Source organism: Poecile atricapillus, chromosome 5 (genome assembly GCF_030490865.1).
Source record: "Poecile atricapillus isolate bPoeAtr1 chromosome 5, bPoeAtr1.hap1, whole genome shotgun sequence".
Classification (NCBI taxonomy): Eukaryota; Metazoa; Chordata; class Aves; order Passeriformes; family Paridae; genus Poecile; species Poecile atricapillus.
In genome coordinates, this window is record NC_081253.1 from 33752149 (window position 1) to 33774714 (window position 22566).

General features: G+C 46.5%; 1 protein-coding gene across 1 annotated transcript; it reads right to left on the reverse strand.

Annotated features, from left to right (window-relative positions):
• Positions 1–1140: 1140 nt before the first annotated feature.
• LANCL1 (LanC like glutathione S-transferase 1) lies at positions 1141–20851 on the reverse strand. The gene is made up of 9 exons (XM_058839481.1): positions 20714–20851; positions 20442–20559; positions 11987–12194; positions 8176–8311; positions 7697–7843; positions 5610–5792; positions 5028–5204; positions 4670–4742; positions 1141–3150 (listed from the first exon to the last, which is right to left on the reverse strand). Exons 1-9 carry the CDS (start codon positions 20795–20797, stop codon positions 3074–3076), a joined length of 1203 nt encoding a protein of 400 aa, XP_058695464.1. The 5' UTR covers positions 20798–20851; the 3' UTR covers positions 1141–3073.
• Positions 20852–22566: the final 1715 nt, after the last annotated feature.

Here is a 22566-nt window from a genome sequence, read left to right on the forward strand (position 1 = left end):
TCTGTGCTGATTGCTGTTAGTGGGCATTTGAAAAATTAATATACAGGAATGAGAAATGAAGTAATTTAGGCAGACAGCACTATCTGTTGTTCTCCTGCACTGTCTCTATGTCACATCTTTGATGGCTGAGGCTGCTGTCAGCCCTTGAGAGCTGAAACCACGCTGGGCTCTCAGGGGACACACACATACAGATGGCATTTGGTTAACAGTATTTGGGATGTTTCTCATCTTGCTAATCACACTAGTATGCACAGGAGATGAACATAAACTGAGCCAGATGATAAAGCATTCAGAATATATCTTTTACTTGTTTCTTGGGAATATAGGTAATTTTATGTATTTTTTTATTTTTGTTTTTTAAACAGACCACCACCATGGACAAACACAACCATCAACAAGTGTCAAATATCTACACTTCTGATAAAGTCCCTCTCAGGTGCTTTTGGAACAGAACCAGTTGAGTTTCCAAGCCTTGTCTTGGTCCTGGCTCCCTCCCCTTGGCACAAAGGTGAGTGGAGGTGGGCAGCACCACACCAAACCCCTGTATGAGAGAGGAAGGGTAACCAGAGAAACTGCACTGTGCTGTTTTCTCATCCTCATTGCTGGACCCCCTTCCTCAAGACCTTTACCACAAACCTTAGTAGAAACTATAGAAAACCAGGTTGTGTAGGACCTCAAGCAACTTAATATTGCACGTGACAGCTCGGTCTTACAGCCTCTGCTGCTGGTCACAGCCTCCCTGAGGTGTCCTGGTTGTCCTTCCACTGAGCAGGAGGAGCTTTCCTAGGAGGATCCACCTCTTCCTTTTGGTGGCCAGCACTGCACAGAGGTGTATTGTGGTGGAATTAACAGTAACCCCCAGGACTGTGGTCTCTGATGGAAGCCACAGAGGGAGGATGCAGACTTGGATGGAGACACCAGTGCAAAAGGATGCCTTGGGATGAAAGCACAGCCTGCAAAGGAAAGCTCAGGACTGGCTTCAGTGGATTGGAGATGAGGGAAAAATGTGAAATGCTCTTAACACTCAGGGTGGGTGGAAGGCCTCCAGGAGCTGCCAGCCCAGCACAGCTATTGTGACAGATGTTGATCTCTTCAGATATAAATCCTGGTGACAAAGCAGGGGGCAGAAATAACCCAAAGTTTGGTTGTTTCAGCATTTTTATTAGACAGTGCTCCACTCGGCAGTCGTACACATGGCCCTGATGCTCCCCTGATCAGTGCACAAACCCTGGGACATTAACCATGACCCAGGCTGCACAAAGCTCTCCTTCTACAGAAGTGGTGCCCAGGAGAAACCCAGGCTCAGAGCAGCGTGCCTGCACTGCCAGCACACCAGCCAAGCTGGGAGGCAACTTCAAGCACTGTTGGATTAGTCAACTCCTCTCTGCTTCCCAGTCTGTGCTGCTTAGGTCCTGTAAATGATAGGGGATGCCTGCTGCTGTGTCCACATGAGCCTGAGGCTTCTGACAGGGATGCCCACCCTCCAGGAGATGAATTTTCTGCAATTCAGGCTGTCTTTTGATGGACTTTCAGAAACCTATGAGGGCAGTACAGGAGTGTGGGCTTTGAGGAAACAAGTCAGCCTTCCAGGGCTGGTTCTGCTCGCTCCTTGCTTATCCAGGCAGTTCTCAGGGGGCTCCCCATGCCCCTGGGGCTCAGCTGCCCTGCATTCAGGCACATGTGAGTGTAACTGGGCCAGGTCTGGTGGTCCTGCTTCGCCACTGCTAGTCCAGGAGAGTGGCTGTGCTGCCCTGCTGCTTCTCCCCTGCCCTTATGGGACCTGAGGCACTCAGCAGCTTCAAAGATCAAAACCCATGGCCACGTTGGTGCAGGCTGAGGAGCTACCCTCAAACAGCATGAAGCTGTGTGGCTGCATCTGTAAACTTCCTTGAGCTCAGTGTTTAGCTCATGCTCAGTGCTAATAAAGTGATTTACAGAGTCAAGTCCCAGATTTCTGTGAATTGGTGCGGCATCAGCTAAGGATGGAAAAGCAATTTACTCCCTGCAAGTAGCTGATCTGCCTGACACATCAAAGCCAGCTAACCTAGTGCAGATTTTCCAGCTGGGTAGATGAGTGGTTGCAAATCAAATCACAATGAGCAGTAGCAAGGCAAACAAGTAACTCAAATTATCCAGATTTGGGAAAGCTTATAAAAGAAAACATATAAATAACATCTATACAGCTAATAGGTTAAATAATCTCAGAACTCAGTGGCATACATTTTTTTTCCCTTGTTGCTGCTGGTGGGCACCTGGCACCACCTAATACACAAATTTAAATAAAGACTGCAAAATAAGCTCTCAAAGCTAACAAGACAGCACAAAAGCAAGCATGCTTAGCTCACTTTCGGACTGGAGGTTGCCACTGGATGACCAATGGACTAGCAAGGTTTAATGTAAGATGGCAGTGGATTCCTTGTCTGTCACTGGAACAAATGCACAGAAGTGCTATACATAGCTTTTGCCTTTAGGGCAGAGAGGTGCAAACCCAGGACAAGCCTTTGGCATGTCAGTTCCAGCTTTGCCAGCTGCAATAAGATATTACAAATACATCTCAGACTCCACAGTCCATCACATTCGCTTCACGTGGCACAGCCCAGATACTGAACCATCTGCTCTCTGGGTGCTCAGAAAGAAAACACTTGAAAACAACTTCCAGGGCAACAGTCTCAGCTTTCCATCAGTTGTTCTCCAAAGGCAGCTAAATTCCTGCAACAATTCTATTTGTTAGCACAAAAAGAAGTTAAATAGCCCAGGTCACATTCAATAAAAAACTTCTTCCCAGGAAATGGGATACAGGAAATAGCAAAACTCTGTAGCCAACAAAACACTGTACAGTTCTCCCTGCTCCCACCTGCAGCCCTGAGTTTTTAAGGGACAACAGCAATCTGCATTCTGTCTTTTAAACTAAACAATGTAATGAGACAACTAGAAATGTTAGAGAACTCAGGAGGATGGATTTACATTCAGTTAGGTGAACAATGATGAGCCTGGAAAAAGGAGAAAGCAGCCTTGAACTGCGTTTCCAAGTGCAGAAGGATACAGGCAGCAAACTGCCAAGCAGGATTCAGGTTCAGAGTTCGAATGCAGGGAACCTGGCCTTGGTAGGCACCAGCAGGTCAGCAAGAAAGTAAATTGTTCCAGCCATTCCTAAGGATGAAAAAACACTGTGCTTCAGAGAAATTCCCTTTGGGCACCATTTTTTTCAGTTATCCAGGAAGTAAATGAGTTACAAAGACAGAAGAAAAGGTCTTAAATAATTTTCAAGGTCTGAGCCCAGGTTTCCCCAGCAACTTTGATATTTCAGTGGGGAAATGCATTTTGCAGTTTATCAAATGTTGAAAAGTTTGCATCTTGCAAAGCACAATGGATCTTTTCCCCACTCCAGCTGCCTCCCTTCTGCTTTACTGATCCACAAGTTCAACACTGGGCAGTTCTGTCAAACTCTGGTCCTTGTGACACTGCTGCCCAAGGTCCTCACTGGTGCAACTTCTGTTGTGCCTTGGCTTGCAGCAGCTTGGGCAGATTTAGGTTAGCTGGGGGGCTGGCTCCTTCAGGAAACAGCAGATTTTTTGGGAGCTGTTAGCAGGAGGCACAAAGTGCCATAGGAACCAACAAGGCCCATAAAAGTAGCCCCATTTGTTCCTCACCTTTAGAATCAAACTGGAACACTCAGGAAGGATTTCAATCCTTCAAAATGTACATAAAAGAGACTGTCTGAGAAGCCAGGTTACAAATAACAAAAGGAGGCCTGTAGCCATGAAAGAATTCCCTTGAGATGTGTATGCAAAATCTGTGTGGGAGGCCTAAGAGGACAAGATGCTCCAGCTAAGACATTAGCCTGTGCTACAGGGAGACTGCTTCTGGGAAAAGTGTCTTGAGTTGCAGTGCAAGATGTAACCAAAGGTATGTATTTTATTACCCTGTTAAAACCAGTTTTGGCAGTGTTCTTTATCTCTTCCATGACCCATCCTCCCTCCAGGGGGATCTCTTCTGTTCATGGGCCATTGAGTCTCACTGCACGACTGATAAAATTACATCATCCCAGTGTGAGGTGCTTCACCCAGGGGGAGGAGCCAAGCATCTAAACCTGTGTATTTTTGGAGACTCAGAACACCACAGCAGCTTTTCTCCACTCAGTTCCCAGAGGAGAGAGATTGGATTGGACCTTCAGAGGAAAACTCCACCCTTCTACAGCAACACTGCTTCAACAGAAGCTCATCTGTCACTCCAGGAGGACTGCAGCCACTATTTAATCAGACTGCTACCAACATTCTGACAACAGGGTGTCAGGTTGTACTCTGACTCTGTCAGTGGGTTGCTTTTTTGTTGGTTTTATTTTTTGTACTACTGCATTTTTATTTTAATTTTCCTAATAAAGAACCATTATTCCTATTCCCATATCTTTGCCTAAAAGCACCTTGATTTCAAGATTATAACAATCTGGGTGTTTACATTTTTCCATTTCAAGGGAGGTTTCTAGTTTCCTTAGCAGACACCTGTCTTTTCAAACCAAGACAAAAGGATAGAAAAACCCAGTGGGTACAATTTCCTTTCTGTCCTCTACACTGAGTTTTGCAAAGACTCCAGTGGAGCAGTATTTGGTTTTCCTTGGTGCTGGAAGAGGTTAGATCCAGGAGCAAAACACAAAGCTAAAGACTGAGATTACCTTCAAAGAGAGAGAATGGTGTGTCTGGAGTCCGGCACCCATGCTGCCCATAGCTTAAACACCACTCTGCAAACTGAGAAAAGAAGTACAAAAAGTGTTCAAATTTGGTTAAAGGCAAATCTTGGAGAGAAAATACTATCCCTTGTCCTCACATTACCCCCTGCAGAGCAAGGCTTCTGAGGGAAATCCCTTCTGCACAGGCTGTCACAGTGACTGCACTGTTGAAGGATTACTCTGGTGCAGCTGGTCAGATCTAGCTGCATGTCTGCCCCACTAGAAACTGGATTTCAAAGGCAAAGGCAGTGATGGAGAAGGCAGAAGTGAGTAAGCCTCTCTGCTGCCTCACAGACACTCTTACCTTGCAGGCCCTGTAGAGGTATTTCATGTTCTGAGTGAGGTTGTATAGTGCCAGGAAGGCATAAGCGTTGCCAGCTGTGCCATGGCACAACCCGTAGCCTTTTTTCAGTAACCCATACTGCCAGATCACTTCTGCACACTGCAGGGCATCATTCAGGTACTGCTGCTCCCCAAAGACCTGTAGAGACAAGAAACAGCTGTCCTTGCTGAGGCAATGGCCTCCAAGCAAAGAGCATCCCTGTGGGATGCAGACGCTTGCATGTCCTGCTGAAGTGACTTTGCTGTTTACTTTTTAAGGAAGATATTTTTGACATCATGAGTGACACACAACTAGCTGTCACCATCCATCACCTGCAACAGGGCAGTCCACACAACTTTATATTTTACATCTAGCATTAATGGATATTTTCAGAAATGTTTTTTTTTAAAGACTTCATTTCTCTATCAGTCAGTGGTTCCTGTGGGGCGATTTCACTGTAACAAGCCATCCTACTTCCAGGTGAGGGGTGGTCTCCCAGCATCTTCTCTGGAGGAAGTTTCACATTTAAGGGTCTCTGAGGGGTGTTTGCAAGGTTTCTGGTACCTTGTATGCCTGGATAAGCATGTAGATTACACCTGGTGCTCCATGGCACCAGTGGACGAGCAGGTCTCTGGTGTCACCGATACACGGAGGGTAATTCCCGGATAGGAACTTGAGCTGGCAGACATAGTCCACACTGGGCTTGACTGTGTTGTGCAGCTTTACTTGGCTCACTCCAAAGCCAGGCTATGAGAGAGAAAACATTTACATCAGGGAGAATTACCATTCTGTCTGTCCCTGAGAGACCCAAGGTCCGCCTGAAAGGTGGAAACAAAGTCAGCTATGGCTACATTCCCTCTTGCTCCTTGTAAGTTAAGTCATTTCTTTGGTTTGGGCTTTCACACTTCACAATTACCCACTCAGTCCCTGGCTGCCCTGCCTTTTGGCAGGGATTTACAGTCCTACCCTTGCATCCTAGAAACAGAGACTGTTCCTAGCATGTCACCTGATCCTCTAAGCAAGGGCTTGCTGCTGCTTTTCCTAAAGATGAGCAGGAATAGCTTCAGGTACCCAGAGCTGAAGTAAGGAGATAACAGTCTAAAATCAGTATTAAGGGTGATTCCTAGCATCTAGAGCATCTCAGCCCTTAGCTGCTGGGCCAGCCCAGCTGGCAGCTTGCAATTCTGTGTCTTCACAGATGCTGCTGTGAAGAGCATTGAGGTTGACTTCACTGCTGACCTCTCCCAATGACACTGCCCCACATGAAATCTGTGCAGTTCTAATTTCCCATGGCAGACTGCAATGAGCACTCTCATCTAAGGATCACATTGTTCCCAGGTTGGTAACTGGAAAATTAAAAATCAATACTTGTGCTGTAAAACCATTTGAGATAAAAGATGTTCTCCTCTCCATATTTCACATGCTTGCTTCTCCCAAGGCTTTTTGTGCATCATGCTTGGCTGTTCCAGGCTCCCTGTATTTCATATAGCACAGAAGCAGAAAGCCCATGTAGTATTTTATGGGAGACCTAGAATTATTAAAACAGCCACTTGGGAACAAGCTCAAAGACTTGGTACAAATTTAGGATCACAGCAAATTTAGGTCTCCCCTGCTCCTAGCTCTGGGCAATTCTGTGCTCCTGGGCAATAACCACCTTGCATCCCCCTCTTGCCAAATCTTCTACTTAAAGACCACCATCTCTTCCTCTCTGACCCAAAGAAGAGTTATATTCACAGGACCTCTACTGATCTTCTATATGGGCTTTAAACTTTGACAGTCCTGAAGGAAAGCTCAAATGCTTCAAACCTGGTGGCTTCCTTTTCCACCTGCTCTGAGAGTTGTATCTAACAAAAGATAACAGACTATTTCTAGATCAAAATATTTTGCATTGCTCATGTGTGCTCTTAATGCTTTAAAAATTCAGTGTTATTTATTGCTGTTACTTTTCTAAGTGCTTAAGCACTGTAAAGACATGCAGGAAGGGACCCACATAGAGGAATTATCACCCTCATTTTTTTCAAAGCCAGAATAGGGAATATTGAAGAGCTCCAGTGAGTTGTGCAAAATAGTGAGAAAGAATCAAAGCAAAGGGGTACTGCATCTCCCATCCTCCTGTCTTGCTCTGCCTGCTTCAGGCACTACAGAACTCAGTTCCTTTATCAAAGACCCACCTCTTTCACATTTAGAAGCATGTTCTGCTTTGGATATTAAGGCATTTCCCACTTTCCTACTATGAGCACAATTTCTTCCACCATGCTTTTCTCTCAGAGACTCTCACTCAAATGATCTGACACTGCCCCAAGTAACCACCTCAGAAAACACAGGGAGCCAGCAGATACCAACAAATGTGAATACTTTAGAAGCAATTAGCATGAGGGGGAAACTCAGACCCAGCTGAGCTACAGGCCTCCATTATGGGACACTGCTGGCTCACGCAGGTCATGTTTCTCCACAGATCTCCAAGGCTGGAGATTCAATCTTAGATTTGAAGAAAACCTTTACAATTGGAAATGCATGATAAGCACATGGCTAAGTCCATCAGACAAGGTGTATTTCCCAGTTTGACATTACCAAGAACCAATTCAAATGCTGTTCCTTATCCAAAGAAATGTGGAACAGCTGCTAAGAGCCTCTCCCCTCACATCTCTTACCTGCATGAGATAATAGTAAATCCCAGCCAAACCATGGGCTGCTCCTACATAGTACTCCTGGTACCACTCATACATCAGTGGGCTCTTTGCTGTGAAGTTCCTCCTTTTGGATAATGTCTCTCCTGAGGCCACAACTGCTTCGCAGACCTGTGAACAATGGGAACAAATGTGGATGAGGGAAATGTTGCTGTCTTGGACACAGCACAGTGAGTATTGTGACACTGAGCAAGATTTGCTTTTCTGCCCAAGCAGAGGGTGGAATGAAATGTGTGCCAGTCCAGCACACATTTTACATGCCCACGGATTTACATGGACAGTGGGGACGTGTGGTGCTTTGTCCCTTGTAGGAAAAGCAGGTATACCATGATGTGTTTTCTCCCTAATTGCCAGAATTCTTTACATCTAGCATTGATTTTTACCCACCCCAAGATGAATTGCATGGGAAGAGACAGGTAACAAAGCAATAAAAGGCACCCTACCTGCTGAATATGACTCAGAGGGATCTTTTCCTCTCCAAAGTGCTTATTCACAAACAGCAGTGCAGAGAGGTAGCCCATGCGCCCATAGAGGAGCTCATCTGGCACTCGTGGGTCAGTCTTGTGCAGGTGGAGCAAACTACGATGAAAAATCCACATGGGGGAGATGAGAGGACACTCAGTGCCACGAAAACAAGCACTATGGCTGCAGCTCAAACCCTGGGTTTGTTCCTTCATGCTGCCTGTGCCCTAGGAGTTGTCAGGCCAGGCTCTGGCTCTCAGCTTTCCATCTGCATGAGGTGTGGAATTGCTACTTGAGGGGGAAACCTGGGCTAAAAGAAATGGTCAGCATAAAGCTGCTGACTGCTCAGGAAAGGCTGCACACCATTATCTCCTTGTGATGTTATTGGCAAGGCAGACACTGCCAAAAATCACTACTTTCAAACTAAATGGATCGCCTTTTCATACTAGAAAGTCAAACCAGTGCCAATGGTATGTGGAAAAATCTCGTCCCTAATGCTCAAAAGTCCTGATAGAAAAGCCCCCTCCTCTCCATGCCTGCAAATAGCCTGGGAAATGCTGTCAGGTGAGAAAGAGGTGTCTCCGTGAGCTAAAAATCTAAGTAAGAGGTGGAGCTACACATGTTGTTTAACATCAAGCTGCAGTGGCACAGGGAAGGAATAGCCTCTAGGGAGAACTGAGCAGCGGTGGGGGCAGCTTGGCAAAGTGGGAGTGCTGTGGCTGTCTGAGCTTGCCTGGCACCAGGCTTTAGCCCACAAGTGCAGCATGAGGTCTGCTGCAGTCAAGTATTTTCCTTGCCACTTGTCTATTATGAATGGTGATATTCCTGTAGTGCTAACAGAGCCTGACAGCACTTCACACTAATGCTTTGTAGCCCAATTCACTCTTGATGCAATTTTTCCTCTGTTTTACCTCTCATCACACTTCCAGAAAGACTGGATGTCCTTCTATGTCAGGGCAGCAGGTAGCAGTGCGATTGGATTTGGCTTTATTTTTCTGTTCACCTTTAAGACAGCAGTCTGAAACGTGCCATCACTTTTAAAATAAGTGGCTTTAAGGCTGTCCCCTGGCTGTTTGCTGCTGTGAAACCAGCCAGGAAAAGCTCTGTGTGCTGAGCTTCCCTGAAGAAGAACAGAAAAGGTGCCCTGGCAGCCTTTGCTCCCTGGGTTCCAGGAACTTTGAAGCAATGTGTTGCAAAGTAAAGAAGTCATCAAATGCCTCAAGTAGAGAGGATGTCACAGCTGGGCTGTGACTTCTCATGGCAGGAAACTTCCCCTTGGCACTGGACCCCAAGTGAGTGGGGATTTTGAAGGAGAAAGGAGGGAGCAGTTTCTCAAAGTGGATTGGCTCTTGTACCACTTGACGTGGACTGCTCCATGGAGGAGGTTTCTTTCTCACAGGTTAAACCCAAGAGACAAACTTTACACCCAAGGCATGGGTTTTTACCTGCAGGAGATGAAAGGAAAGGCCTGCTGCCTCCTCATGGCACCTGTCTCAAAGTCCAAGGAAGGCAGATTAAGAGGGTTTCCAAGGAGGTGTTTGGACAGACAGACTGCCTTGCAGCAGGCTGGCCATAAGAGAAGCTGGCTGGTGATGTTGTTCAGCTCTGAGGTGTCAGGAAATGTCAGGTGAATGCAAGGAATGGATAGATGCATGAATTGCAATACCAGCAGCAGGGACTTCCTCAGTTCTGGATGTGATATCTTCTTTTTATGGGGAAATCTGGAGCAACTGGACCTACTGTTCTTGTTCTTTGTGCATTACTGCTTTACCTCTAACTTCTTTTCAAGCAGGATCATCAGGGGAGGAAGCCTACCAGGAGCTTCTGCTGTTTTTGGAATGTCATGCACTCAAAAAGAGATGCCTGGGATGCTGCTGGACTGATTGCATGCAGAATGTGTTTCTCAGGAGTGTGGGGTAAATTGTGGTCTCTGAAAGGAAGAGCCACTCCTATTCACATTATCAGCTTGTTACCTCAACTGCCAACAACCAGCAGTTTCTGGACAGAGGGAAATCAAGGCAGCTGCAGAGAAAAATGGGATTTTTTATATCATTGTCTCTGAAAGCAAAGCTTTGACCTTCTGAATTGGTGGGAAGCGACAGGACAAAGAGGGCTCCTAGAACATGGCTCAGATTTCCACAGACTCTTGGAAAATAGGCTGCCCTGAAACATTAGTCTCTCTAGAGCATAAAACCACATTTTTTGGTCATGAACTCATTTAGGAAAAAGCAAGCTTCTGTCTCTTCCACTGCAGGTAAAACCTGGCTGATGGATTCTCTCCACTGGCTCTATAAAGATGACATGCTTTAAAAGACAGAGGACAAAATGCAGAGGCCCTTCTTCTCCACAGCTTTGATAAAAGTGCTCTTTCTATTCACTTGCACTGTACAGCTCAGCAACTGCTCTGTAACTGAACAGCATACTCAAAAACCATTAAAGGGAGCTACTTCTCAAAGAAATACTCCATTTTAAAGGAGCACGGTCAGGCTAACTGCTCTGGGAATTGAGGGCAGAGTAAGGACAGTGTAACAGTTCATTTGAGAAAGCCACATTTTCCTGTTTTCCTCCTTGCAGATGTATGAAGAAACCAATTTCCAGTGTTCTGACTTTATTACACCATTAGATGGCAGTGCAAAATTAATCACAGGATTCCATTCTGCCACCAAACCATAGGCAGAACAAGAGGGTTATGGGGAGGGGGGATCTCAGCAAGAAAACATGAATTAGGGACTGTTTTTACAACCTGGGACTTATGCACTGACCACAACTGACCAGTAGTGTTTGACAGATCAATTCCCTTTTTCGTTAGAAAATATGTAAATCACAGTGAGATTTGCCACTTTGTCCAGATTATTATCAGAATAAAGAAAGTTCTGTCCTCAGACTGATTGTATCTACATAAACCACAAGCTATTCTTAGTAAAGGGAGTGGGAACTTGGTGCCCAAACCACACAGACACTTCTGATTCCCACCTGCAGCTTTTTAGAATTGCTATTATGCATCACTTGCTCATGGCTGTGTAAGGGCAGTCAGAGTTCTGAAACGTCAGGGCTTTTGTCTTTCTTTCTGCTGATCATGTATAAATGGAAACTCTCCACAGGGCTGTTTCTCACCTTCTTAAAATCCATCTCCTTAACTGAGAAATGCTTGCAACTACATCTCCTTAACTATTTTCCTTCCTCTGCACATGCTGATTTATGACTGCTTGTTTGTCCTTTTCTTAAGTACCCCAAAAAAATACATGTGAAAACAGTCGAGGAAAGGCAGGAAATAGAAATAAATGAATCATAACCAGCTGCATTCTGCAGTTGAAAGGGATGCTGTCAATCTTAGGTTTAAGTCAAAGACAACTAATAAAGAGCAAAGGGAAGCAAGTACCAAAATTAAATCTAATAATCTTACCACATTTTTCCTTTTCATCAAAATGAGTGTAAAGCTAAATTAAAATGTTCTCAAAAGACACCAAACCCCACCTTCTGGTTTTTCTTTGTTTTGTTTTTAATTTTGGCCCTTTTTTTCTTCCTGTGTTTATCAGAATTATTTTTAAGATGGCAATACCAGCTGAACAATATCTTTGCTCCCCAGCCTGCCATGCAAACGTGTTTGTCCCTAAACCACCTCTTCTACCAGGGCAGGAAAAGTTTGTGCTGCCTTGCTGAGTTCTTGGGTTGTTTCTAATACGAGACTTCAACAAAATGTATTCACATAAGTCAGAGAGTGCCTCATACAAGCCCAGACCAGCTCTGTGAGCAAGAGGAAGGTCAGGTCACAGACATAAGTAAGTATTTTACCGGATGATGCAGTCCTCTGCCTGCTTCTGGTTCTGCAGCTTGTGGTAGATGACAGCAGCCACTGCCAGGGGCCCGGCATCACCACACAAGAAAGTGATGGATCGCTTGGTCATGCATCTCAGGCTCTTCTTCACGTAATCATGGGCTGCCTCAAGGTAGGCTGGGTCTCCATAGACATCATACAGGTGCAAATACAGCAAAGCAATGCCTGCAGAAGGAACATAAAGGTTGCATCCACTAGAAATGTTTGCTCTGTTACTTTAATGAACCTAAAAGTCTGGCCTGGCCCTCATCTAGGGCACAAGCCTTACAGACAGGCTTCTCAGGGACATAACCCACAGCTTCCTTTCCTGCTTTGTCATCTCCTTGTAACTTGATGCTGCTTGTGAGTGGATGGCAGGTCATGACAACAGCAGGGTCTGACCCAGGAAGGCCTGCAGAGCAGCACGGAATTGCATAAAACTTTATCTACAATTACATAAAATTTTAGTAGCAAGGAGCAAAAGATGAGACCTAGACAAACCCAACTAACCCATACACTGTACCTGTGACTTCTGCTCAACAGTGAAGGGAAAAAAATATCATCTTTGGGCAGATGGTACTTGTGACAGAGCAAACTCAGTTGTCACCTCCTCTGTTTTTTCTCCATCATTAGCAGGTAAGGAGTTGGGTGACTTAGCTTGGATTTGATTTATAAAAAAAGTGACACACCATCAGCACCAAGAAACAGCACCCTTAAGACATCCAGACATCCTACTCGACTTTTTTTAAAATTATTATTTCTTTCTATTATTTTTTTAGAATTCCTTTCCACTGGGAAGCACCAGCAAGGTTGTTACAGTTCCCTGGACATCACCCCCTGTTGTTGAGCAAGTCCCAAGCCCTAGAGCAAGGGCTGGTTCATCCTAGAAAAAAGGGGACTGCCCAATTCTCCTCTGCAGCACATGTCATGACATCAGCCCTTGTCTGAAACACAAACAGCTGCCTGGAATACTAGAAAAGGCTGCATGGATTTCCAATGGACTGGCCAGCTACAAAAACAATTCTTCTACTGAGCAGTCACATCAATTGCTGTCCTTTGCCTCTGTCTGCCTTGTCTTCACCCAGCTCTTGATGCTTTTAGTAGGTAAATGAGGAGTTCTCAGTAAGTCTGTGCCTGAGAGGTCTGTCACAACTGAACCATCCTTCTGATCTGGGAGCCATCCTCAAACCTGCACTTAAGAAAGCTACTGGCCTACATGACTTTGAGAAGAGCTTATTTCTCCCTTAACAATAATCATTTCTAAGAAGACTCAGGTCCTGCATTAAGCCTAAATTAATAGAGCCAATCTCTGCAGATTTTGATGTGTTAAGGTCAAGAGGGCAAGCGTGCTGCAAAATTACAGTCCAAGGTACTGAGGACAATTTCAAACTTGGATAATTTCTTCATTTTGCATGGGTGATCTCCAAAACTTCATGTTACAGACAATTCAATTCCACATGTACATTATATATAAAACTTCCATTTCCTGCTGAAGCTAATAACCTTGTCCTCTCTTTAAGCAATTCAGTGCTAGCAGTTCTAGAGAGAGCTCAGGTGTACAGTGCCATCACTCAAGTCTATAAGGATGTAGATATAAAGCTCTTTTTTTAAAGGGGAACCCTCCTTTTCCAGCTAGAGAATGTCAAGTGACTCTCCTTCATACATTTAGTACCTAGCACATCTTCTAGACTCTTACTAGCCTGGTAGCTGCCTGAGCACAACTTGCACTTTTGACTTACCTGCTTTAATATACAACTTGTAGCTTTTTAAGTAGTTTCTATTCCCACTGGCATCATACCACCCTAATTATGCACATAAGTACCCTGCCAAGACCACTGCAAGGACTGAATTCTTAGAAAGTAAATCTCAGCATTATTTTCCTCTGGTTTCTTCACCTCTCTTCTTTTAAAACATTTCTCACCCCCATTCCTCCCAGAACCAAGCATCTTTGGAAAGACTCCAAAAAACCACTGACCTGTACTAAAGGATGAACTTGCTTTATCAAAACACTGCTTTTCCTTTTTATTTAAAACTGAAAAGTCTTATAAACTGCATCTAAATCCAGTTTTCTTAATTCATCCCTGTTGTTGTTTAATACTGGCAATATGCCATGAAAGTTGCTTACCCTCTTCTGTTATACCTGGGCAGAGGAGAGGGGAAAAAAAAAATTATGAAGGGTTCATGTGTTGAGATAAGAATTGGGAGAAAAAAACACTATAAGGGCAAAACAGGTTCAAATTTAAAAGGTATAAAGTAAATTTATTATTAACAGAGTCAGAGGAGGATAATGAGAAGTAAAATAAGCCTTTAAAACACCTTTTTTTTCCCCAACCTCTCCCTCCTTCCCACTGACAGCACAGGGAGATAGTGTGGGGGTTTTTGGTCAGTTTATCACTCCTTGACACATTCTGTTCTCTCAGGGAGAGGAGTCTTTCCTTCTGCCGTGGGGTCCCTCCCAAGGGCAAACAGTTGTTCCAAAACTGATGTGGTATGGGTCACTTGTCCATGGGGTACAGTCTTTTAAGGATAGGCTAGTCTGGAAGGATAGGCTCTAGTCTGGAAGCAAGGGCCCTCTCTCTGTCTGCCTCTGGAATTAGGAGCTCTCTCACTGTTTGGGTTTCCCACTGGATCACAGCTTACTCTGGCATCCACCCACTCTGGCACAAACACTTTTCCCACGGGCTGCAAGTGGATCTCTGCATCCCCTGTGGACTTCATGCATTACAGAGGGACAGCTGCTTCACCACAGTCCTCATCATGGCAGAGGTTCATTCCTCATTCCTGCAGAGGAATCTCAGCTCTGACGCTTGGAGCACCTTCTCCCCCTCTTCCTTTCCACTGACCTTGGTGCCACCATGTTTTTACCCACATCTCCTCACCTCCTCCTCTTTTTTGACTATTACAAAAACTGCTGCTTGTAGGTACCACTGTCAACAAGTTCCACTAATTCAGAGATTCTTGTAAGATTCTGCAGTGCTGAGAGGTTGATCTCATCTAGGTTCCAGAAATACAATTGCTCATTGTATTTCTGCTGCTGGCCATGCAGCAGCACCTCCCCACACCGGGAGAAAAAGCTGCTCGTGCAGTGTTTTGATTTTCTTCTTAAGTATGTCAGAGGAGTTAGCAATCGCTGTGTTTGGGCAAGCAGAGTGCTCACCTTCAGAGCCATCAGAGACAGACTGGCTCTGCTGAACGTGGTAGAAGCTTCTAGCAGCTGCTCATAGAAGCTACCCCTGTGGCCCTCCCCTGCTACCAAAAAAAAACCAGGCCATGCCAAATCAACACAATTCCTCAAGGAATTCTCACAAACCGATCAGAAAGGCACAATCAGTGCTGCCTTCAGCTTGCTCCTCACTCTGTTGCCATCTGTGAGCCCCAGAGGGGGGAAGGCAGCAGAGGAGGGCAAGCACAAGCATGAAGAGGCTTACAAAACACAGCCACCTGGGTGGGGATATCCTGTATTAACCTGTGTGCCAAGACACTGGCAGAGCATCTCAGAGGCAGTGCAGGCTAGAGACAAGAGCATCCACACAGTGACTTTAGCTCAGTTAAGGCAGTATTGCTCTGCAGAAGCTCTTCCACAGCTCTCACTCCCTCTCCAATATCCTCCCCACCCCGACTGGGTAGGTTTGTGACTGACTGGGAGTTTGGCAGGCTTTAAGTGGTATGCAAACATGGCATCACCAGACACATGGAACTAGGTAGGCTGTGGATCTGCTCCATTTCTGTGTGCCCTGGAGGTCTGGTGCTCAGTGTCCCAGCTGGAAATGTGACCTAATTTTGTGACCTCTGATTGTTTCCAAGCAGAACTGCCATACAGTGGCTGCCTGTGGCCTGCTGCTGCCAAAAATGTCTCGGCTTCATTCTATTTATTGTTTACTACTTCTCTGTAGTTTCTCAGATGTCCAAGTTTTTTGCTTCTTGCCCCTGCTGCAGAGCCAAATGAGATGGGGAATTCATCAGAGAGTTCTTGATGGCAGAGGGCTGCACTGAACACGTGCTACTGACAGACCAAGAGGGCTCTGAAGACTGAAACAGCCACCTCCAGCATGCAGAGAGCTAATACACTGAAGCTGTGTGTTGATGCCCAAGATGCTTGCTCACTACAGGGAATCGGGAGGCCAAAGTCAATTCTGCATGTCTCACAAAGCCTGCTTAGTCAAACACCTTCAGAAGGACAGAGAACAGCACCTCTCTCCTCTCACCTTCCTGCATGGTAGATGCAGAGGGCTAGGTGCAGAGGGCTACTCTGCATTAGAGATTTGAGTGGGGTAGTACATAGTAGAAATGGAATTGTTTGCTGGCTTGTGCTGATGCCCTGACTTCAGCAACCATTGCTTTCAACAGAGCAGGCACTGCTGGAAATACCAGGAAAGGTTTTGCTTCTGAGCTTAAGCTCTGCAGTAGGCAGAAAGAGTATCTCATCCATATGACCATCCTGTGATGGAAGAGAAGCTGTGCCTCAACTTCTCTGCAAGTTTAGACTTGGTCTTTTGTTGGATTGCAGTTTGCTTTGCAAGCAATTTATGCCATTGGACTGTTCTGAACATGCCTCCTTGCCCAGCAGGAGCTGAGCTGTGCTTCTACTAAGGAAAGGAGGTTGCTGCAAGAGGATATTCTGTTCCAAACCAACCATCTAGAGTCCTAAAGGATCTCAGAGTTCTTGCACTGACCCAGGGCAGTAAGTCAGCCAGCAGCCTCAAAGCAGGATGTCAAACACAGGGAGAAGAAGCAGAAACCTCTGCACAATTATGAAGCTTGATGGTTTCTAATGAGACACCTGATGCCACTTTATTAAGTCAGCCATGGGGTAAGAGAGCATGGATGGCCCAGCTTTATTGCCCAGCTCAAATGATAATTAGCATCTTTCCTGGTGCAGACACATGGGATGCTACACTGCACTCCTAAATGCATGCCAAAGCCATGCTGCATGCAACAGGGAGACATCTCTGGAAGTCCACGTGCAGAACTGGCTGGGGAGCCAATCTGCAGCTTATCTTCCTAGTGCACTGTGGGGCACTGGATGATTATCCAGGGTGCCTAAGCATTTATCCTGCCTTAAAAACTGGGTATCAGAGCTTCTTCTGTAAAATGTTTTACCCCATCACAAAATCCTACAACAGGTTAGGTTAGCAGGGATCAGTGGTGATCTGCTCCAACCCTCTGGGAGGAAGGTCAACCTCAAACTTGCATGCCACTGCTCTGGGCCTTGTCCAGTCAACACTGACTTTCTTCAAGAACAGAAATTTCACAAAAACTTCTTGTTAAGCATTTGGCAGGAACGTGGTTTATGTGAGTGACCCAAGGCACTCTATTATCTCTCAGTAAATGCAGCCTCACTTTCTCTTGTTCTGTAGGGATTAGCTGAGGATTCCCATTTTTCTGAACAGGACTAAAAGGGATGCAAGTTCTCTGGGTTCTGAGGTTAAAAAAAACATTGCACTAAAGTGAATGAAAAGTATTTTTCCAGAAGTTTTCCTGAACTGGTTCATTTGTAATTTCATTCTTACATGGCTTTCCTTTCAAAAGACAACTAAACCCTGCTCCTTGTCCCTACTTGCCAGTGGGCCAGCCAAAAGCTGTGGATGGGGCAGACCAGCTGGACTTACTGGGCAGTTTCAGAGGCCCTCCAGTGTTGAAAGCCACAACTAAGACACTGACAGAGAAATGCTTGCATGGGAAACAAATTCCAAATGCACTACCATAGTGCGGAGGAAGGTGAATCTCTCCCTTACATACATCACCTTGGAAGAACACAGCAGTCCAGCAGACACTGGACTCAGGAGCACCCTAGCTTCTGCAGTCAGTTGGTGACAAGAGTGAATTTCCTTCCATTCCCTTTCCCTCAGCTGTGCTCCCAGTCAAGACAATCTTTGGAGCAAGGCCTTCTGCATTATCACCAACACCAACAGGCATGTATGTATCCCTCAGCATCCTCATGCTAATCTGTCTGAAAATGGATGAGGCCACTGTGCTCCTGCCAGGATCTGAACTCCTTCCGACTCAGAATTAGCTTAGCATAGTTCAGCTTTCCTCAGTCAACACAGATTAGGAAAGAACTCTTCCAGCAGTCTCCCTAAACTGATGAAAAGTCAAAGCAGAACACAACAGCTGATGCTGGTCTGTACTCAGGCACGTACCAGGTGCTGCCTATGGGGCCGTGGTCTCTATGGGGAACTGAATGACAACGTAACAAGCTGATTCAAATATGTTATGAGGGCATTCAGCCATACACTGGATAATCTTCATCCAAAGTGAGTTTTCACTGCCTCTGAGCTGAAAATCTGAATCCTTCCCTCCCTCTGCTCCAAATTCTCATGCCAAGAAGCTGTGGCTGCCCTGGCACAAGCGCAGGCTGGGGGAACAGGGCTCTGTCAAGTGTATTATGAGCCCCAATGTAAAATGCCAGCATATGCTGTGTATTACTGAGTGTAATGTAGTACACTCAAGTATGTTACATTTCATGCAGTTTGTGCCAAGAGAGCCATATTTCAAATCTCCCTTATTAGCGGCCACAAGAGTAGGGTTTATTTCAGACTGCTGGGCAATGATTCACATGAGGAGATACTCAACAAGCCTTTCCTACACAAGCAATTACAGGAAAAAGCTGCTGTCTTGGCCCAATTAATTTTGTCTCTGGAAACCAGCTCTGAATAAATTACTATAGCTAGAATTGGAAAAGAAGGTAGGGTGACAAAGTCATAGTGTAACAGCTGCAAACTTCACCATGCTGGCTGTGACTTCCAGGAAATCCATCCATGGATTTTTTTCCTATTAGCCAAGGCAAGAAGGCTGTGTGCCCATTGAGGAATGATCTCTGGGAATAAACGAGAAGAATCCCTCTTGAGAAACTCCCTTCCAAATGAAAAGAAGCTGAAATCCTACCAGAGTTCTCAACCACTGTTTCATAACTGCAGTCATTTTCCAACATGAAGTACCTTAGGACCACCTCAAGAAAGGCAACATGGCCTCTGGGGGAAAGTGTTTTCCTTCTCCTCAAAGGCTCTGAGAGTACTGCGAACATCAACTCTCCTCTTGCTTTGTGTCCTGAATTTTCTGGCCAGAGGCAGACTCTGCCATCATGACTGAAGACTACCTTTACCCAAGCAATGCTTTTCATCAGAGGGGACTTCAGCACAGGATCACACACACTGGAAACATGAACATGTCTCCCAAGGTGAAATCAGCCAGCACTCAGCAGAAATGTATAAATTCACTGGCAGCAGGAGCAGAGTGCTGCCAAGGCAGCAGCTGACGAAATCAATGTTCTCCCACGCTGGAATTTAATACTGGCATCCTAGCATTTCTTATGAACTGCTCTTGAGTGCCTCAGTGCCTGCCTGCCTTACTAGAATTTCGAAGCAGGCCTTTCTAGCACTGCTGTCATCAAGCTGCAATGTTACTTTAGCACCAACACAGTGAACACCACTCTCCGAAGCAAACTGTTGGATTTAAATTCCACAGCACCCACACACAAGCTAGCCACACCCAGCTAGTAATGTAGAAAGCTGCCATTTAAGATTGCAGCATATTGCCAAAAGAAAAGAAGCAGCACCAAAAAAAATCTTGCAGCAAGCATGAGATTAATTTCAGCTACCCTAGGGTCTCTCCATAGGGCCTGGTACAGCGCAGAAGGCAGGAGAAATGACAAAGCACACAGCAGCAGCTAAAGATGGGGCACAGACCAAGGTGTGTCCTCCCTGGCACCAGTGGTGAGAAACAGGGATGCAAAGGCAGGACACATTCCCAAGGAAGGAAAACCAGGCTGAAAATGCAGAATAGGAGAAAGGCAAGATCCTGGAAGCTTTGCACACTTGTTAGTATGAGAAAGGCTTCCACACTTTGTTATACTCACATTAGCATTTCTGCTCCTTCTGACAGGCACTGGAGCAAAACTAGCGCTCACTAAGTGGAGTGGCACTACCTGGGGAACAGGAACGGAGCAATCTGACAATAAGACAACGTCATCAGATAAAATTCAGCCCAAACAGAAAAGATAGACATTATCTGAGGCCATAAAGCTCACTGCAGCCAGATGCAAGGACTCCTTGTAGGTAACTGACCTACCATGTACACCTGCCTACTTCATGAGCACGGGTTTTGTTGTCATCATCCCCACCGCGGCTGGGTTTGGAGCCTGTTCCTCTGAAGGCTCCCATGTCTTCTCTCAGGCAAGTGCCAGCACTATTAACCAAGACTAGACCCAATCCTGCCCTATGACACTGGTGTCTTCACTCTGTAGCATGAAACCTGCTTCAAAAACGGGGGCTCCAGAGAAAGACATCCCCTTGTTCTAATGGGCTAAAACATGCAGAAGACGTGCCATTCTTGACGTGGATCTACAGTGACTATTCCAATGGCAAAATCCCCAGGGAACGCCAGGATCTGATCCAGAAGTCCGCTCCAGGCAGCTCCTGCTCCATGGGACCCTACCTGTCCAGCCAGTGTACGCGGTGCAGTCATGCGGGTCGGCCGACTTGAGGCCCCTCTCCATCTGCTGCAGCAGCTCCCTGATTTTGTTATTCAGCCGCTGTGTGAACTCGGGGGTCAGCTGCGGAGAGAAAACCCACCAAACGTGGTTTTGCAGGAGGCTGGGCACCAGCAAAGCGAGCACACCCTAGGGGCGCGCAGCCGGGGAGCCGCGTTTGTAACCTGCTATAAAGCACGGCCGGGGCCCGCAGCCGCCTCTCCCCATCCCCGCTCACCCGCCCGGCCGCGTCGAAGTAGCCGGTGGCCAAGGACTTGTCGTAGTCCGCGTAGGGGTTGGGAAGTGCTCTCTGCGCCATCATTTTGCCGCTGAAGCCCGCTGGGCTCGGCTGGGCTCGGCCGCGGCCCGCCCCAGCTCCGCCCCGGAAGGCGCCGGTGCCGGCGCTCGGCCCTTCCCGCCGGGGGCGGGCTGCGGGCCCGTGGGGCCTGCTGGAGAGCGGGACCGTGGGATCTGCCCGCTTTACAGAGCCCTGTGGAGTTGAGGGCAGCTCATCATGTAGGGTTTCACATAGCTGATGATGCGATTACGGCTGGCCCGGTGCGGTTTAGGGGCCTATTGCTGGTGGGGCTTTAGGGAGCCCTTTGGAATATGAGGTTCCTTGTGGGGCGTAGGGACACTGTGGGGCTGGGGGGAGCTGTCTCTGGCTGTCCCCGTGCGATTCCGGGCCCCTTACCGGTGGCCTTGTGCTTTCCAGGAGTCCCATGGTGGGGGTCCCTGTGGGGTTTGGGGGCCCTGTGGGATTGGGGAGCCTTACACCAGCCTTGAGCGGATGGGCACCGCGTGGGTTCGGCCTTAAGCTGCTGCAGGTGCTGATAGAGGGTCAGCCCAAGGAGAAAGTGCTGAGTCCTGATCCATCCCAGCAGTGTTTCCTCACTTGCGGTGGGATCCAGCCTGCACGGGGGACAGGGCTCTCTTCATCTCACCTGTGCTGGCTGAGCTACATCTCCTTCATGAAGAGGTTAGGTCCCCATAACTCACAGGGCTGAGCAGTGCTTTTCCTCCCAAGTACAACAATAATGCGGTGCTGCTGGGGCTCTCCTTGCTGCTCTCGTGGGGCAATGTGCCCCTGTGCAGCTATCCAATGGAATTTGTGCTGCCAGGTAGCGTTCACCGGGCTAACAATTCCTTGTGTGCTGTATTCCTCAGTCCAGGCCTTGCTGCTGGCTGTAACACTGCCCAGCTCCCTTTCTTTTCACCCTATGGGGCTGAGATGATGTGATGTCCCTGCTTGAGCTGTGGCTTGCTGAAGTGTGGGACAGCTTTGGCGCTCTTGGTGCCTTGTCACGGTCTAAATGCAGTGACACTGCCCCTTGTAGGAGCTGAATCCACCTGGGTGGGTTTAGGGGAAAGCTGCTGCTCTAAGAATTTACATACTGGTGACTGTGAACACACTGAGAACACCCTGCTCCATTCTTTATTACAATCAATAAAATTAGACGTCAAAGAAAAAAAAATAAATTATTTCATGATATGGTGAGAAACAAGCATAAAAGAAGGAATCACAATTATGTTTGCTTTCAGTTCTTTTTTCACTCAGCTGTTGCTTGTTTAGTGAATTTCAATCATGTAAACATTGCCTTGCATTCAAGGCAGGGAGATGGACTGCAGTTTTAGTATTCAGGGAGGCAGCTCTAGCATCAGCAAAAAATAATGTGGAGTCTTCTGCTTCAGGCCAAATTCACAGCCTATATCATGGTCTTCCCTTCCATCTGCAGGTCAAAGCAGTATTCACTGCCCTGCTTCCCTCAGGCACAGTTCAGTATTAACTTCCAGCATAAGGTTTTTATTTGATTCCTCACATTATTTGTTTTTCCTGATCACTTGAAGGCAAGGATGGTTCTCCAAAATTATCCTGCCTGTTCTCTTCACCAGGGTGCCAAGGAGTTACGTTTCAGTATATTATTTTCTAGCTGGTCATGGTCACTTTGGCTTTGGTGCACCTCTTGGTGCCAGGGTGAACCCAGAAATCCAGGCTGCAGCTGTCACTCAGCCCAAGTAAGAGACTCGTGATTTGTCCTTAGCAACCTGCCCATGCAGAATAGGGAATGAAAGAAAATCTGAGCTTGAGAG

Coding starts and splice junctions, on each gene's coding strand:
- LANCL1 (XM_058839481.1), bottom strand. CDS start 20,797: ATGATGGCGCAGAGAGCACTTCCCAACCCCTACGCGGACTACGACAAG. Junction 20,560..20,713: donor ACTTCGACGCGGCCGGGCGG/GTGAGCGGGGAT, acceptor TTCTCTCCGCAG/CTGACCCCCGAGTTCACACA. Junction 7,844..8,175: donor CTCTGAGTCATATTCAGCAG/GTAGGGTGCCTT, acceptor CATTGTTCACAG/GTCTGCGAAGCAGTTGTGGC.